At 41.7% G+C, this 19,497-nt stretch overlaps 1 protein-coding gene across 1 annotated transcript; it reads left to right on the top strand.

Annotated features, from left to right (window-relative positions):
- The first annotated feature begins 15,769 nt into the window (after positions 1–15,769).
- On the top strand, positions 15,770–16,669 carry LOC114367766. Its single transcript, XM_028324981.1, has one exon. The coding sequence runs from the start codon at positions 15,770–15,772 to the stop codon at positions 16,667–16,669; it is 900 nt and encodes a 299-aa protein (XP_028180782.1).
- The last annotated feature ends 2,828 nt before the right edge of the window (positions 16,670–19,497 follow it).

The raw sequence follows: 19,497 nt of genomic DNA, 5'->3' as shown, positions 1-19,497 counted from the left end.
GAAGATTATGCCTTTGCTAACCCAAAAGAGTTGTTCCTAGAACCCAATATCATCACCCCTCCCAAGTTCAAGGTGCTGGACCTTGACAAGTACAAGGGGACTACTTGTCCCAAGAACCATCTAAAGATGTATTGTCAGAAATGGGGGCATATGCAAAAGATGAGAAACTGCTGATACATTTTTCCTGAGAAAGTCTTACTAGGACAACTGTCGCCTGGTATACTAACTTAGGAACCTTCTTGAGTCCATTCTTGGAAGGACCTAATGGTTGCCTTCATTAGGCAGTGTCAGTACAATTCTGATATGGCTCCGGATAGGATGCAACTACAAAAAGTGTGCAAAAAGGGGGCACGAATCTTTCAAAGAATACGCCCAAAGATGGAGGGACTTGGCAACTCAAGTAGCACCCCCAAAAACAGAGAAAGAGATTATCACACGTGACCGGTGTTCTACTATGAAAAATGGTGGGTTACACACCTTCAAGTTTTACAGATTTGGTCTTCACTAGCAAAAAGATCGAAGTGGATCTGAAAAGAGGCAAATTTGATCATCCTACTAGGAGGACTGAGAAAACTGGGGCAAATGAAGAGGGTGAGAAAGAGGGAGAAACCCATGCTGTGACTGCCATTCCTATACGGCCAAGTTTCCCACCAACCCAACAATGTCATTACTCAGCCAATAACAAACCTCCTCCTTACCCACCACCCAGTTATCCACAAAGGCCATCCCTAAATCAACCACAATGCCTGTCTACCGCACTTCCAATGACGAAGACCACCTTTAGCACAAACCAAAAAAAAAAACACCAACGAAAAGGAATTTTGCAGCAAAAAGCCTGTAGGGTTCACCCCAAATTCCGTTGTCATATGCTGACTTGCTCCCATATCTACTTGATAATTCAATGGTAGCCATAACCCTAGCCAAGGTTCATTAACCTCCATTTCTCCGAGAATACGACTCAAACGCAACGTGTGCTTGTCATGGAGAAGCCCCGGGGCGTTCCATTGAGCATGGTAGGGCTCTGAAGCGTAAGGTGCAAGGTCTAATTGATGCGGGCTGGCTGAAATTTGAGGAGAATTGCGTGTAAATCCCGACATTGACAAGAGATGCCACACATGGGGCAATTTTGAAAGCTGTTGTTAGGTGTCCCTAATGACTCATCAGGGTTTCCAAGTTTATGCCATTATTGTAAACCACAGCTACAATGTTAAATGAAATGGATAAAGTTGATATCTTTGTCCCTCATCCTCTCACAAACGCATGTTTGCTTATTCAACTTTCACCGGAATGTGGGTGTAAGCCATTGGTCTGTTTGCTCAAGCAACCTGCGCTCCTGAGTGTTGACTTCCAAGACCGTTCAATCAGAGATTACTCATCTTGCACGTTGGTGGGGGTGCCGTAAAACAACGAGCAAAGTTCGAAACAAATAAGTTTCAAAATAAAAAATAAAAAGGCATTTGATTAACTGTGTTTTCAAGTAAAAATATAGACGTTCATGTGACCTCATTTTGTCTTTTTAGAGAGAAGTGAGTTATCAAGAATAGGATGTTGGACAAATGGCCTCAGTTACCTTGAGAAGAAGAGGGGATTGAATTAAGATACGAATATTATTCCCCAATTAAACTTTCACTCTCTCTTTTCGGATTAACAATGCACATAGGGACAACCCTTCCCTTGTGTTCAAGAATCCTCTACTACAAGAGACCCACGGTCTCTTAATCCCTTTTCAGAAATAAGAAGAAGAAATCTCTCTTAAAAGGGATAGATTGTACAATGAAGACCAATCAAAATTCATTATTGAATATGCAAGTGGTTGACCAAGGAATCTTTTTGAGAGGATAAGACATTTCAGTTCAGAAAAACTCTTGATCTTTCGAGAGGATAAAACTGTTTGGGCAATGAAAACTCTCTTTAAAACATTTGAATGGCCGTTCATAAAACATTTGAATAGATATGTCTCTTGGAAATTATTTTCTGAAAATCCCCTCTGGTAATCAATTACAAGACTTACGTAATCGATTACAGGTTTTAAAAATTTGAATAAAAACATTTTTAACTACTGGTAATCGATTACCAGAGAGCAAATCTCAAATTGAAATGATAGAATTCTTTGGTCAAACCTTTGTTTGTTTCAATTTGGAAACTTCTTCCTAAAGATTCTAAAGAGATCAAACTTGATCATATATCTTGATTTTCTTGGATAAAACTTAGAAGCACTTGATCCTTTAGCATCATCAAGACATCAAAACATCTTGCTTCTACATAGGAGTCATTTGACTTAATCCATCAACTGAAAGATCCTTCAATTATTTCTCGTCCTTGGAAAATTCTTTTTTGCAAGAATCAACTGCTTCTTTCATTCTCCCTTGTTACAAGGTTGTGAAAACAAGACGACGATGGTTACCTCATAGCCCTACACTGGGGCAATGAGGGGCATCGTGCATGAGCCTCAAGTGAACCTAGGGGCAGATTAGAAGTTCTCACTCAATAGGTTCCCAGCTACAAGGTCATGACGAAAGACAACGATTGGTACCTCAAAGCCTTACACTGGGGCAATGAGGGGCACCGTGCATGAGCCTCAAGTGAACATAGGGGCCGATCAAAAGTTCTCACCCATCGATGTTTTTAACAAAAATAAAGGGGACAAACCCTAGGATTTCAATGGATTGATTAAACATCAAACGACTCCATTGCCGTCACTCCAAAATGGTCAAGTGACTAAATCAAAAAGAACATACACTCTGAGGGAGTTCCCGGAGAGATTTGCGAAAAGATAGGATGAGGTTGCATGAATTATCACCTTTTTCAAAAGGGCAGTCAATCTGTGTTTTCCAAAAAAAAAAATCAAATCAAAATCAAAATCACAAAATAGGGAAAGAATGCCATGAACATTGTACAACTTTCCATTACATTGCATTGTTTCATATAAAGTCCGCATTTACCCAATTTTCACAACAAAGGTTGCATGCATTTGCATCCCTCAAAATCATGTTAACTGCATAGATTCCCTACATCTAAATGTCCAAATCTTTTGAATTTGGGATGACCGGCTCTCTCGATGAGTCGATCTCTTGCTTTCTCTTAAGGGTGGACCCTTGGGTACTAGTTACCCTCACCGTTGAGAGGACTACACGTCCTCGCCTTGAGAGGACTACACGTCCTCACCATCGGAGGGCTGCACGCCCTCACCTCCAGAGGACTACATGTCCTCGCCTTGAGTGGGCTACACGTCCTCACCTTGGGTACTAGTACCCTCACCTTAAGAGGGCTACACGCCCTCGCCATCAGAGGACTGCATGTCCTCACCTTCGTAGGGCTACACGCCCTCACCTTTAGAGGAATACACGTCGTCGCCAACAGAGGGCTGCACGCCCTCACCTTGAGAGGACTACACGTCTTCGCCAACAAAGGGCTGCATTCCCTCACCTTGAAGAGGACTACACATCCTCGCCAACAGAGGGCTGCACGCCCTCACCTCCAAAGGATTACACATCCTCGCCTTGAGAGGGCTGCACGCCCTCACCTTTAGAGGGCTACGTGTCCTCATTTTCAGTGTGCTCCATATCCACACCTTAAGAGGATTTAAGGTCCTCTGCCCTTAAATGCTTAACCGAGACTTTCACTCCCGGTTAAGGGGCCAGTAGTTTCCTTTTAACGGTTCCTAGGCCACCCCCTGATATTGGAGGAGGGCCAACTGTGCAAGCACAACCAGAAAGGGAGGCTATCACACAGCTACTATGCATACCGGGGCAAGATTTCACCCGTGCCGCTGCAAAGAGACGAGTGCGGATCATGCGCACCAACATGGCCACTCTTACACAGATATAGATGACATTGCTACTTAGCAACATTCTGCCCAGCGACCGCATTGCCAATCTCCCCCTGCAAAAGTATCAATTGGTCTGTGTCGTCCCGACGTGGGTAAGTATGCATATGGTTCAACTGATTTCTGATACCATCTATTGTTTGCAGGGATCGCACCCACAAAGACACCCAGTGGACCCGAAAAAGTCAAACAGGGCCCTGGGGTTTCCAGCTCTGGTTACGGGCCTCTATCAGTCCTACAGGGTGCCCGTACCCCCCCGGCAAGGTCACGTCATCATAGGTAAGTATGCACATTGCTCAACTGATTTTTGATTTCATCTATTGTTTGCAGGGATCGCGCCTGCAAGACACCCAGTGGACCCGAAGAAGTCCAACAGGGTCTTGGAGTTGTCAAGCTCTAATTACGGGTCTCTGTCAGTTCTACGGAGTACCTGTCACCTCAAGCAAGGGCATCAGGCCCCCTACTAATCGAGCTTTCATCAAGAAGTACTGCGCCCCCAGGCAGGCGCAGGGCGAAACACCACAGCAGCATTGGGATGGCCGGTAGCGGGCAATAGACACACCGCCACCACCTCTAGAGTTCACCTCAGCTCATCCGCAAAAAGGTTAGAGCGTTGCCTACGACACATGGCCGACCAGCAGGCGACCAAGTCCAAAGCCAAAGGTAAGCAAAGTACTAGGTCCATGACCTACAAGCCATCATGCGTCCAGCTAAAGACGTTAAAGAAGCGCTACTAGGAGGCAACCTAGTACCTTTTGAATTTGTGCTTGTTATTTGATCACTTTTCATAGTAAGACACACCTAGTTGCTCATGATCCTAGGAATTTAAATAAAACGAGCACAAGCTCGGAAGGTAGTCATACCTCACAAAATATATATATGTATGTTTAGGTAGAAAGATACCTTAGATATGCATGTATGTAAACAAAAACACACTTCACAAAATATATATATGTATGTTTAGGTAGCAAGATACCTTAGATATGCATGTATGTAGCAAAAAGATACCTCACAAAATATATATATGTATGTTTAGGTAGCAAGACACCTTGGATATGCATGTATACAGCAAAAATACCTTACAAAACATATATATGTATGTTTAGGTAGCAAGATACCTTGGATATGCATGTATATAGCAAAAATACCTCGCAAAAATATACACATGTTTAGGTAGCAAAATACCTCATGAAAAAAAAAAAGGGGGAAAAAGAAAACAAACAAGAAAAAGAAATAAACAAATGATAATGATAAAAAAAAAAGAAGGAGAAAAAAGAAAATAAGTTGTCTAGCTGAAAAACCAACATGCTTTTGAAAAGAGATGATTTCCAACTCTTCTTCGAAAAAAAATTCATTGATCATAACCGATTTTTGAAAGAAAAAAAAACGTGTCTACACCTGAAGGGTGAATGCTGTGAAATTTCCCCGGACGCCCGAAATGGACTCGGATGAATGCACAAATTGATAAAAGAACATATTTTGGAAACATTGGGTTGATTTAAAATAGAGGAAATGAATCCTGAGCCCTAGCATCACATGACCATAAAAATTTGACACTTGAGTGTCCGCATAGGTGCATGCATAACCAGTTTTGCATAAAATTTCCAAATCATCATTTTTGCATTTGTGTCATGGAAATAATGTGGGGCATCCCTTTTTATCCTTGAACCAAACCAAACCCTGACATGTATCATGTCTAGCCATTCTACAAGCCTTGAGCCAAAATCCTGACTCACCATAAACCTTACCCTCGGAAGCAAAAAAAAAGAGAAGGAAAGAAAATTTCCAATCAAAGAGAAAGCAAAAAAGGAAGTGGAAATTCCCAATCAAAGAGTGGGAGAAAGAGAAAAAAAAAAAGAAAGGAAATTCCCAATCAAAGAGTGGGAGAAAGAAAAAAGAAAAGAAAGAAAATTCCCAACCAAAGAATGGGAGAAAGTAAAAAAGAAGAAAGCTCCTGGTCAAAGAAACTAGAAGAAATGTTCTGAGAGGTCTTTGGACCGGACAATATCTGAACAATACAGAATTGTCACCAAATGAACAAAAAAAGAAGGAAAGGAAACCACGACCTAAAATGGTCTTCTCCCTTTGATTACCAACCAAAATCCCGTGCGCTAGCGACTTTTTTTTTCTCGCCCCGCACTAAACAAAAAAAAACGGAAAAAGAAAAAGCCAGAAAAATCAAAGGCCAAAAACACACAAAAGCCGAAAAAAAAACCACCAAAAAAAAAAAACCATTCCCAAGGGAAGCCCTATTGATCCATGATCACGCATGTAATTTTTGATTTGATAGGAAATAATTTGCAAAGTCAAGTCATGACATATCTATGGTCCGGAATTAGGATGAAACACTTACCTGTGCGAGATTGATACACTTTGAGTGATTTTCTTCTATTTTTGTCGAACCCAGTGTTTCCTCTAAATGGTCATTTAGAAACGAAATGCTAACATCCAAGATCTCATTTATGGTTATGGGAGATTTCATCAGCAGACTCTCCTTCCCCGGTAGACGCATTGTTTCTCACTCAAAAAAGCATATGCTGCTCTAAATCAGTTGGAATATTTGTCTCTTTGCTAAAGCATGTTTGCATTTTAGTGGAGAAAACACCGAGACTTTTTCAAGTCTCACAAGTTATCCAGAACTACGTAGGTCTGAGTTCCTCATTGGAGGATACGTAGGAGCAAGAGCCTCGCTTTTGTCGACCATACCGCCTTTTGTTGCCATGACTCAAGAGCTGGTAGCTCGCGGAGACACCTTACGGTTATCCGCACCTCGTCATTCAGTGACCCCAAGTGTGATTGACGAGCAGAGACCAATATGGTCATCTGCGCCCTTTCCGGAGATGTCATCATTTTCCGATGGAGACTTTTCAAGTCTCACAAGTTATCCAGAACTACGTAGGTCTGAGTTCCTCATTGGAGGATACGTAGGAGCAAGAGCCTTGCTTTTGTCGGCCGCCCCATAATCTTTGTCATACTGACCCTGAGGTCATGTGACGTGCACCCTTGTATCATCCAGAGGCGGCGGGCCCGATGATACGCGGAGATACCTTACGGTTATCCGCACCCTTTTGTCATCCAGAGGCGGCGGGCCCGATGACAAGCAGAGACCAAGTTTGGTCATTCTGCACCCTTGTATCATCCAGAGGTGGCGGGCCCGATGATACGCGGAGATACCTTACGGTTATCCGCACCCTTTTGTCATCCAGAGGCGGCAGGCCCGATGACAAGCAGAGACCAAGTTTGGTCATTCTGCACCCTTGTATCATCCAGAGGCGGCGGGCCCGATGATACGCGAAGATACCTTACGGTTATCCGCACCCTTTTGTCATCCAGAGGCGGCGGGCCCGATGACAAGCAGAGACCAAGTTTGGTCATTCTGCACCCTTGTATCATCCAGAGGCGGCGGGCCCGATGATACGCGGAGATACCTTACGGTTATCCGCACCCTTTTGTCATCCAGAGGCGGCGGGCCCGATGACAAGCAGAGACCAAATTTGGTCATTCTGCACCCTTGTATCATCCAGAGGCGGCGGGCCCGATGATACGCGGAGATACCTTACGGTTATCCGCACCCTTTTGTCATCTAGAGGCGGCGGGCCCGATGACAAGCAGAGACCAAGTTTGGTCATTCTGCACCCTTGTATCATCCAGAGGCGGCGGGCCCGATGATACGCGGAAATACCCGAGTGGTTATCCGTATAAACATTCTTTTGCTATCTGTAAGACAGAACGCTTGATAGCATGCAGAGGCTGACATAGTCTTCTGCACCTTTTGTTCCTCCGGGAACAACAAGTCATTTACAAGTCATTTACATGCGGAAATTTCATGGTCACCCGCGACTCTCGTCAACCGAGAGGAGCGAAATTAGTGTCATACACTAATTTTCGTCCGGGTACCTTTGCTTGATGACATGCGACCTTTCTTTGGTCCTTGTGAGGTGCTTGGCACCCATCGTTAGGCAATTGTGAAAATCCGGGAACGACAAGTCATGGTCACCCGCGACTCTCGTCAACCGAGAGGAGCGAAATTAGTGTCATACACTAATTTTCGTCCGGGGACCTTTGCTTGATGACATGCGACCTTTCTTTGGTCCTTGTGAGGTGCTTGGCACTCATCATTAGGCAATTTGTGAAATTCCGGGAACAACAAGTCATTTGCATGTGGAGATTTTATGGTCACCCGCGACTCTCGTCAAATCGAGAGGAACGAAATTAGTGTCTTATCTTTACTTTCCTTTTATCTCCAATAAAAGACAAGTAAAGAGGGGCAACTGTCATACCCTAATTTCGTCCGGGGACCTTTGCTTGATGACATGCGACCTTTCTTTGGTCCTTGTGAGGTGCTTGGCATCCATCATTGGGCAATTTGTGAAATTCCAGGACATGCCGAAAAACCAAAAAAAATATATTGATGCACAATCCGTAAGTTTTCGTGACACACCGGAAATCAAATGGAAGCATCGTTGCATAATTAAGTGAGGTTCCGTAACATTCCGTAAGTCAAAAGGGGGATGATTATGTAATCCGCAAGGTTCCGTAACATTACGGAAAGAAAACAAGTATCGTTACGAGATTCGTAAGTTTCCGTAACTTTACGAAAAAAGAATCACCAAAAAAGGTAAGGGGGTGAACTTATCAAGATAGGGGTGTAAATAGCAATTCAAATCTAGGCCCTTCTAGAACATTTTGGAAGTTGGGTTGCTTAAGGAGGAAGCAACTGGGCGGCAAGCTCCTCCACGTTTTTGAAAAATGGTTTTCGGGGCTTCCGCGGCTTCCGTAATACTTCCGTAAAATTTCCGAAAACCTTGGGTAAGCATATTCCACTTAACATTGATAAAAGGGAAAAGAAAAAAGATGAAAATCAAATTCGAAAACAGTTCCGTAAGGCTTCCGTAACTTTTCCGTAAAATACGAAAAGGGGGGTGAACTTAGTAATTCGGGTGCGCTTAGAAATCTTCTTCATTAAGTCTTTGGGCGGCAAGCACCTCCTTTTTTTTCTATAAATAGGGGAGGGGGTGCTGTTTCAAAATGTTCAGCCCCTTTGGCACTTCTCTCTCTTTCGAATTTGCTTGGAAAAATCGTTTCCATGAAGAAAATCTAAGCCGAGGCGCTTCCGAAACGCTTCCGTAAGCGATTCTGTGGAAATTCTTCATCGTTCTTCGTCGTTCTTCACCGTTCTTCATCCGTTCTTCGTTCGTTCTTCGTTCTTCAACGGGTAAGTTTTCGAATCCGAGACTTTCAATTCATTTCTTGTTTTGTGTACTTTCACTTTAATTTCGTTTACTTTCAGTTTTCTTTTCTTCCGTTTTTAACGTGCTTTAACCATTTATTTAAGCCGTTTTCTCGTCTAATAAATGATAAAATGAATTTCAACCGATCATTTGTGTTGTAATCTCATTTAATCACTTTTAAAATGAAATCTAACCGATCGTTCACGCTATAACCTCGGTTAAACAAAAAAAGTAAAATAATAATAAAATAATCAAAATATCTTGAAAAATAATAATAAAATAATCAAAATATCTTTGAATAAAATAAATTAAAAAAAATCAATCGGACGTTTTTCTTTGGAAGTTTCCTTGAATGAATTGATTAATAACCAAAGTGAAACTAAGACTAAAATAGACTCACAAATCAAGTTTTGTCCGAAAATCACTAAAAAATCGTTTTAAGGTCCAACGCCTTAAACGGTCCTCTTTGCTTTTATCGGTTAACATGGACCGTTCAAAAGCATAAAATCAACATGTAACTTTACCGCTTTTGCAAGAACTACGTAGGTCTGATTTCCTCATCGCGATTGAGGATACGTAGGAGCAAAAGCCCCGCTTTTGTCGACCACCCCGAGAGATCGTTAATGGTCCAATGTCTTAACGTTTCTCTCCTTTCAAAATCAAAAGACCGTTTAATGGTCCAACACCTTAAATGACCTTTTGTTCAAATAAAAAACATATTTTGCAAAAAAGACAAAAAACAAACTTAAACCAAACACTTTGTTCCGAAAGAACTACGTAGGTCTGATTTTCTCATCCCAATTGAGGAATACGTAGGAGCAAAGGGAAACACCCTTGTCGACCACAAAAAGAGAAAAAATATAAAAAGGGTATAAAGGATATAAGGACATAAAAGGGAACGTAAAAATCAAAGTCATGTTTGCACATTCGATTAAAGGTTGTCGTCCCTTGTGACGAACGTGTGGGGTGCTAATACCTTCCCCGCGCGTAAATACAACTCCCGAACCTTTCACTTAAAAGTTCGTAGATCGCGTCTTTTCCGGTTTTTCCGACGTTTTCCTCAAATAAACGTTGGTGGCGACTCCGTGCGTATTCCTTTCGTGGAACACGCATCCTGCGAGTCACGTGTCGCCCTCCCGCCGAAGGGTAGGTTGCGACAGCAGCTAATGAACAAGTTTCTTAACTATTTGTCCTTAATATTTTACTGTTTCTTTTTGCTAATATGTAAATATAAATGGTATAACGGTATGGCGTAAAAACATGGTCTATATTTACTTCTAAGATTGTTAGGGGTAAAAATGACCATGTCCCTATGGCATAACCTTATATTATTTATATTTACATATAATAAAAAAAACAGTAAAATCTGAAGGACAAATAGTTAAGAAAGTTGTTCATTAGTTGCAAATATCCTTCCCTCATCAAGTGCAAGCTTCTTGCGTAGCCGCTCTTGGTGCTCAGAAAATCTCAAAAACAAATCCCTCTTATTACTAGCTATTTTGAATTCTTTAGTTCCTGAATGTACAACCTTCAAATTGTTGCTCGTTCCCCTCTTTCTTTTCTGCAAAAAAGAAAATCAAATGCTGTCAAAACATGGATGAAGTCCTAAGAAAATCAATATCAAAGAAAACATGGATGAAATCACAATTAAAAAGCACAACTACCTATCTTTTAGAGTCCTTTGGTTAATTTGTCTTGTCTCCTTATGTGGTGGGGTTTTGTTTAATAATCTTATACTTTTGCCTTCCAAAAAAAACTTATCACTAATCCTCTTTTCATTAATCCAATTTTGTATGTTATTGTATAAAAGATCATGGGTTCTCCACCTGCCTCCACTACTCTTCCTCCTCCTCCTCCTCCTCCTCCTCCTTCTCCTCCTTCTCCTCCTCCTCCTCCTCTTACTTCGGACGCATCGGCTTCGACGTCTGCCATGAAGCGGACACGCAAAGCCTCACGCCTACGATCGTTGTCCACTAGACCACCTGGTGTTGAGAGACCAGTGGTGCATGTTGATCCTGCTACAGGGAAGGCCGACGGTCCCCACAAGAAGAAATTAAGAACATATTTGGGGATTGTGGCACGTGATAAGGTGGACATCACCTACGAGAACTGGAAGGAGGTCCCTACTGCTCAGAAGGACCTGATTTGGGAGGATATTCAGGTATTTCTCTTTTCTTATTTGATTGTGTGTAATTAATAGCCAAAAAATTTCATTATTGTAACAAATAAACTTTGTTTCATGTTGTCAGGCAGAATTTGATATCCCAGAGGCTTCTGGCAGTAGGACGAAAAGGAAGTTACTACAGACCGTGGGGGAGAGATGGAGGCAGTTTAAATCAGACTTCACGAGGAAATGGGCCCCTGCAGCCGATCAGGACGGTGTCGAGGACACTGTCTGTGACAAATACGGCATCAGCAAGGAAAAGTGGGCTCAGTTTTGCCAGACTCGCAGAGACCCTTCTTGGGAGGTATGTTCCTTTGCCATTTAAGTTGTTTTTCATATTAAACATGATGTTGTTATACTTCATTCTACCCATTTCAAACATTATTGTTTAATTTTTTCAGGATGTGCGCATAAAGGCACAGGCCATCCAGAAGTAGAATACTGCCCCCACGTTTTGTCTCGTGGGGGTTATGATTATTTGGAGCAGAAGCTCCTGGCTGAGAAGACCAAGAAGAAGATGCAGGAAGCTGCACAGTCAGGAAGCGTTGATGGTGTCATCGACCCTCCATCCCCGGTCAGACGCCACGTGAAGTGGAAGATGGCTCGCACGAAGAAGACAGGGGAGATGACGACTAAGGCCGCAAAGGAAATCGCTGAGAAGATTGTAAGTCATGTTCAACTAACCATTACAATTATGTTTGAATATTTTGAGAATGCCATGTACCATTGTGTGTTTTCTGTGCAGGATTCGTTTGAGGAGCAGGCCACACAGGGATCGTTCGTCCCCCATGGACGTCAGGATGTTCTGGCCGCTGCTATTGGACGTCCAGAGCACCCTGGACATGTCTGTGGTATTGGAGCCAGTGTCACCATCAAGCAATACTTTGGATCGGCTCCACGGACGTCCCGCAGCGCTTCCTCCCTGCCTCCTGACGAATTACACCAGTTGACTCAGCAGATCAGGGACCAGCTAGAGGAGTCCATCACAGAGAAAGTGACGAGGCAGGTCATGGCATCCTTCAGCCACCTTCAGTCGCAGATGCAATCTCAGGGACTTGCAGAACCTCCTGAGCCTCTGGTTGGTCCTGGTCCCTCTGGTCCTCGAGTGAGCACAAAGGGGAGTTGTGTTGATCCCTCAGGAAACGATCCTGAGACCGGTGACTCTGGCAGGTGCGGCTTGTACATAGAAGCAGATCCTGCCCGCCTGGTTGCCATCGGGAGAGTTTATGAGGGATCCACTGTTGTTCATAACACTCCTTTGTTGCTTGGCCAAGTAAAGGTGAGTGTGGAGGAGGTTAGAGATGTAGATGCTCCAGTTCCTGTACCCACTGATGAGGTTTCCTTAGTGAGGCAAGCACTTCACACCTTCCTTGCTTGGCCGACACATCTGGTCAAGTCTTTATCACAGCAGGTACTTATTGTCCTTACTATATGTTTCTTCTTTTCAAATTAGGCTACTTAACTTTGTTTCATGAACAGGTAGCTGTGTCTCCGCCAAAACCACCTCCGAAGCCCGATTCGGAGGTCGATGATCCGCTTTATCTGATGACATTGACCATCCCAGAGCTTTTCTTGAGGCCTTATCAGGTTAGATGGGATGCCACCGTGTTCGGGGTCGTTAATCCAGATTTCCCCCTGTACATAAAGCACATAACCTCTTCGAAATCGCACACGGTGGTCAATGTCTCAGCATATCAGTGTTATAGTTGTGGATTCTGTAAGTCTTTATATAAAAGGCTTTTATTTACCTAAGTTATGGCTTTCAATTCATAAATATTTAACTTTGACTTAACATAAACAGGCATCTCACTGAAACATGTATGCGAGCGGGGAATTCTGATATCTATGGATTCCTCGAGCCTCAGTCCATTCAGAGGTCTGGACAATCGCAGTTTGAATCTGAAAGTTACATAAAGAGTTGGATGCAGAGTTCACAACGCGATGTGTATCTTGGAGCCTACCTAAATGGGTAAGTCACAAAATAACAAAATTTAATTAATGTTTACTAATGTACTAACCCATTTTAGGTTCCACTGCAGCGAACATTGGCAGATGGTGGTCATCCTGCCCAAGGAACACTTAGTTGTCTGGTTTTGTTCATTGCATAACAGGCCAGACAACTACCTTAAGGGGATTATTAATAGGTTAGTGTTCTTTTTAATACATTTGCATTGTAATACCTCAACGTACAACACCAGTTTTTAATTGTTACTCATATGGAACAGTGCTATCAAAGGTCTTGATGATGCTCCACAGCCTAAATCAAAGGCTCCTGCTAGGTGGATTGTCGTCAAGGTACGTCATTTACATAAAACTTCCACTTATATATATTTCTTTATGTGTCTATACACTAGTTGTTTAATTAATATCCAAATTTCATTATGTATTTAGTGTAATAGACAAAAAGGAACTACTGAGTGCGGCTACTATGTCATGCACTGGATGTCCACCATCATTTTAGGAAGTTTTAGAAATAATTGGGAAGCGGTAAGTTTATTTCAAAGAAAATCGATTTATTTATAATTTGTATTACATTATTAACTTAATATGATTTATTTAATCATGCCGTATTTTAACGACCCTAGACCATTGGAGCCCGAGAGATTAAAAGCATTGCGGATTCAGTGGGCACAGTTTTATCTCCGAGTTAGAGATCAGGCCTAGGATTTAGGGACATTTTTTAACATTTTTTACATTTTCTATGTAACACGAACATTGAATTCATTTGTTGATTGTTCTTTATAATATATAAATCAATTATTTGATGTTTATTATCATTAAAACTGCTTGAAAGCAGAATAAAATGTTTATTTGCTGTGAATTGGGCCTCCTGAAATTGCATTTGACAGGTACAATTTTGGGTTTACTGTAAAAACAGAAAGTATATATAAAAAAAAATATTTGAAAACAACATCGGTTATTAACAAAAACCGATGTTAATATCATAACCAACATCGGTTATAATAGAAAACCGATGTTAACGTTTGTATATTAACATCGGTTTTTTGTGTATAACCGATGTCAGCGTTTGTATTTTAACATCGGTTATCTGTGGATAACCGATGTCAACTATTGTACATTAACATTGGTTAATTATAAATAACCGATGTGAATATTTGAATAGTAACATCGGTTATTTATAATTAACCGATGTTATACACAAAGAACTACACCAAATAAGTGTAAGCATCATCAACGTTGACATCGATTTTCTAGAAAAATGGATGTTAAGGGCATACATTAACATCGGTTATTCTAGAAAACCGATGTTAAACTAACATATTAACATCGGTTTTACTGGAAAACCAATGTCAACGTTCATCATGCCTACACTTTTTTTGTTGTTGTTTATTGTGTTTAACATCGGGTATTTGGAGAACCAATGTTGTCATATGTATGTTAACATCGGTTCTCCAAAACCGATGTTAACATTCATACATTCAACATCGTCACTTTCAACATCGGTTTTAGAACCGATGTAGAATGTTCTAAATAACCGATGTTGAAAGTGTATTTTCTAGTAGTGCTTGGCCATTGCTTAGTGCCCAAAATGGGTCACCAATATCGTGCCAGTCCCAAAAAGGATGGGAAGGTGCAAATGTTCGTGGACTATCGGGATCTAAACCGAGTCAATCCAAATGATAACTTTCCTTTAACGCATATTGATGTTCTCGTAGATAACACAGCCAGTTTTGCACTATTCTCTTTCATGGATGGGTTTTCAGGTTACAATTAGATAAAGATGGCACCGGAGGATATGGAAAAGACAACCTTCATCACTTTATGGGGAACCTTCTGCTACAAGGTAATGTCATTTGGGCTGAAGAACGTTGGGGCAACGTACCAGCGGGCCATGGTGGCGTTATTTCACGATATGATGCATAAAGAAATTGAGATCTATGTGGATGACATGATCGCCAAGTCAAGGACAGAGGAGGAACACCTAGTCAATTTGCAAAAGTTGTTCGGGCGGTTGCGTAAATACAAGTTAGGGCTGAATCCCGCAAAGTGTACGTTCGGGGTAAAATCCGGAAAATTGCTCGGCTTTGTCGTTAGGCAGAAAGGAATAGAGGTGGATCTAGAAAAGGTAAAAGCAATCCTCGAAATACCCGAGCCATGTACCGAGAAACAGGTACGAGGTTTCTTGGGAAGGTTGAACTACATAGCGAGATTCATATCACAGTTAACCGCCACTTGCGAGCCATTTTTCAAATTGTTGCATAAAAGTCAATTTGTCCAATGGGACAGTGATTGTCAAATGGCATTTGAAAGGATTAAATGGTGTTTGATGAATCCTCATGTACTCATGCCACTAGTGCCCAGAAGACCCCTTATCCTATATATGACATAGATGAGTCGATGGGGTGTGTGCTGGGACAGCACAATGAATCCAGAAATAGGGAACGGGCCATCTACTACTTGAGCAAGAAGTTCACAGCATGCGAGATGAACTACTCGTTGCTAGAGAGCACATGTTGTGCCTAGGCATGGGCAGCTCAACGTTTGAGACAGTATATGTTGAGTTACACTACTTGGTTGGTGTCCAAAATGGATCCCATCAAGTACATCTTCAAAAAGTCTGCTCTCATTGGAAGGATAGCTCGATGGCAAGTTCTGTTGTCAGAATTCGATATTGTCTACATCACTCAGAAGGCGATAAAGGGGAGTGCCTTGGCAGATTATCTAGCTCAACAACCCATAAGCGATTATCAGCCTATGCATCCAGAATTTCCTGATGAGGATATTATGGCCTTGTTTGAAGAGGAGGTTGAAGAAGAGGACAAGGATAACTGGATTGTGTGGTTTGACGGTGCGTCTAATGCACTAGGCCACGAGATTGGGGCAGTATTAGTTTCCCCGGACAAGCAATATATACCTTTCACGACTAGGTTGTGTTTCGACTGCACAAACAATATAGCGGAGTATGAGGCATGTGCTCTTGGGATCCAAGCAGCGATCGACTTTAGGGTCAAGTTACTCAAGGTATACGGGGACTCGGCATTAGTAATTCATCAGTTGAAAGGTGAATGGGAGACCAAAGACCACAAATTGGTGCCTTACCAGGCTTACATCAGGAAATTGATGGAACTCTTTGAAGACATATCATTTCATCACATTCCTAGAGAGGAAAATCAGATGGTCGATGCCCTTGCCACTATATCGTCCTTGTTCAAAGTGAGCTCACACAGAGATTTTTCGTACATCGCATTCAGATGTCGTGTCGAGCCTGCACACTATTGCTTGATAGAAGAAGAGGAGGATGGTAAGCCTTGGTACTTCAATATCAAACGATACATTGAAGACAAAGAATACTTGCCTGGGGCCTTTGACAATGACAAGAGGATGTTACGAAGGTTGGCAGCCAGTTTCCTCCTGAGTGGAAACATCTTGTACAAAAGAAACCATGACATGGTGTTGCTTCAATGTGTGGATGAAAGAGAGGCCTAACAAATGCTAGTGGAGGTGCATGAGGGATCCTTTGGTACGCATGCCAATGGACATGCCATGGCCCGAAAGATTCTGAGGGCGGGGTATTACTAGGTCACTATGGAGAACAATTGTTGCATTCATGTGAGGAAATGCCATAAATGCCAGACCTTCGCTGATAATGTTAATGCTCCACCTGTGCCATTGAATGTCTTGGCAGCATCGTGGCCATTCTCAATGTGGGGCATAGACATGATTGGGGCCATCGAACCCAAGGCTTCAAATAGGCATCATTTCATCTTGGTCGCCATTGATTACTTTACCAAATGGGTGGAAGCAGCTTCGTATGCTAGCGTCACTAGAAATGTGGTGATTAGATTCATTAAGAAATAGATAATTTGCATATATGGATTACCCAGAAAAATCATCATCGATAATGCAACCAATTTAAACAAGATGATGAAAAGGAAATATGTGAGGACTTCAAAATCCAACACCATAATTCCACGCCTTATAGGCCAAAGATGAACGGGGCGGTTCAGGCTACCAATAAGAACATCAAGAAGATTATTCAGAAGATGACCATATCATACAAGGATTGGCACGAGATGCTCCCCTGGGCACTGCATGGTTATCAAACTTTTGTACGCACGTCTACTGGGGCAACCCATTCTCTTTGATGGAAGTTGTGCTCCCATGTGAGGTGGAGATTCCTTCTTTAAGAATCCTAGCAGAGTCGGGATTGGAAGAAGCAGAGTGGGCCCAAGCACGCTTTGACCAATTAAATCTTATCGAGGGTAAGAGATTGGCTGCCATGAGCCATGGGCGACTATATCAGAGCAGAGTGAAAAATGATTTTGACAAAAGAGTGTGCCCGCGTAAGTTCAGCAATAGGGACCTTGTTCTGAAGAAGGTATCACAGGTTCAAAAACATCACCGAGGTAAATGGGCCCCGAACTATGGAGGATCGTTTATGGCGAAGAAAGCTTTCTCAGAAGGAGCATTGTTGCCCATGAACATGGATGATGAAGAGTTGCCTTTGCCTGTGAATTATGACATCGTTAAGCGATATTACGCGTAATACTTGGGGCAATTCAAAGGCTCAATATTCGGACCTCCTCAAGGACTCATTAGGATCTCCACATCTTAAGTTTTTTTGTAAAAAATAATCGCAACATTAATAAATATGGATTAATGATTTGCATCTAGTGTTGTTCCTTTGTACTTTTATTGTCATTGGGCATGAACGTACACTCTCATTTTTGCTGACTCTCACGACCGGTATTCCGAAGCCATTCGGCACGTTCAGCGGGGGTGCCATAAGCGTTAAGTAAAATTGAACACGATGATGAAAAAGAGAAAACCACAACACTTGTTTAATTAGTGCGTTTAATGTTCGATCATAAACATGCATGCATCTGCATCTTATCATCAAAGTATCTTGCAAACGGGAAAATGAATGAAGAGTCATTTTGGGTGATGGTCAGCACCACACCTACTTAGGTAAGCCTAGGAGAAAGTGGAAAGGTGATACAAGCATCTCATAGTATTTCATCATATTTACATGTTAAAACTTTCTTTATCAAAGCATTAGGGCAGGTGCCAATAGGTGCTAGGTCCATGATCAGAGTTGCTCATGATCAAGGAAAGAAGGTAGGGAGGCTAAGACAGCAAAGCCTCGACCACAACCCCACGTCCGGCTAAAGACGTTAAAGAAGCGCTTCTAGGAGGTAGCCTAGTATCTCTAAAACTTTGCTCTTTAATTTTATGTTCTTATGCTTTCCATTGCGAGTTAGGATTGTTCTTTTTCTTCAATTATCTCATGAATTCGCCTAAAAGTTTATACATAATTATAAGGTTTAGAAGGAAAATATATATAATAATAATGATAACAAAAGAAGCTTTGCAAAAAAAAATTTGCAAAAAAAAAAAAATTTAACTCGCCTGGGCGAGTGGCCAGCTCGCCTAAGTGAGCATGGCTGATGAAAAAAAAAAAGGGAGGGGTGAAATCAGATTTCACCCCATCTTCCCCCATTCTCTTCAAAACTCACCAAAAGCTCCACAAGGACCTACGGAGCCTCCATTTTTGCAGCAACTTCAAGATTTTTCTGCACCTTTGTGTCATTTTTCTTACATTCCTTTCATCCCACTCAAGTAAGTGCCATCTCCATCTAATTTTACCTTTTCCATGTGATATTTGGTGCTTTGTTTGTTGTTTTCTTTACAATATTTATGAGATGAGTTATTTGCAAACCCATGATCAAAATGCTTGGATTGGTGGCTGTAATGGATGGCTCTAGGTGTATCCTTGATTCTTTTATAAATTTGCATGTCATATTGCTCCTTACCCCTCATTTATACATGTTGTAACATGCGCACACCAACTGTTTGATGAAATGTCACAATGACTATTCTATGTGATTTTGAAGCTTGAATGGGTAATGATCTTTACACATGTTCAGCCATTATTTTAGGTGCATGATCAACTTAGGTTGTTAAATTAAATGCCAAGGGTATGAACTAAGCTTGAAGTTTTGGGCATTGCTTTAGATGCAATTGCATAAGTCATATGAATGCTTAAAGTTGTTTGAATTGAACTGGCCTAATTGTTTGGTTAAACTTGTTGCACCAAGGCGGGTACATTGCGCATAAATTGCTGTAGAATGTCAAATTCTTTCCTTCAAAATAATACACATTGAGTGGTGATCTTTATTAGTTGTATGGTAATACCTACAATTACTAAAGACCACACAAAAATTGGTTGACTTCTTGGTTGCTATACTTGGGATAACTAAAATAGTATGGTTATGTATTTCATGCAAAATAATTTTCATGCTAAATTTTAGTTG

The sequence above is a fragment of the Glycine soja genome, chromosome 1 (genome assembly GCF_004193775.1).
Source record: "Glycine soja cultivar W05 chromosome 1, ASM419377v2, whole genome shotgun sequence".
Lineage (NCBI taxonomy): Eukaryota > Viridiplantae > Streptophyta > Magnoliopsida > Fabales > Fabaceae > Glycine > Glycine soja.
This window is presented reverse-complemented; position numbering and strand designations above follow the sequence as displayed.

What these genes read in the sequence shown, in the direction of transcription:
- LOC114367766 (XM_028324981.1), top strand. Translation starts at nt 15,770, where the DNA reads ATGGATCCCATCAAGTACATCTTCAAAAAGTCTGCTCTCATTGGAAGG.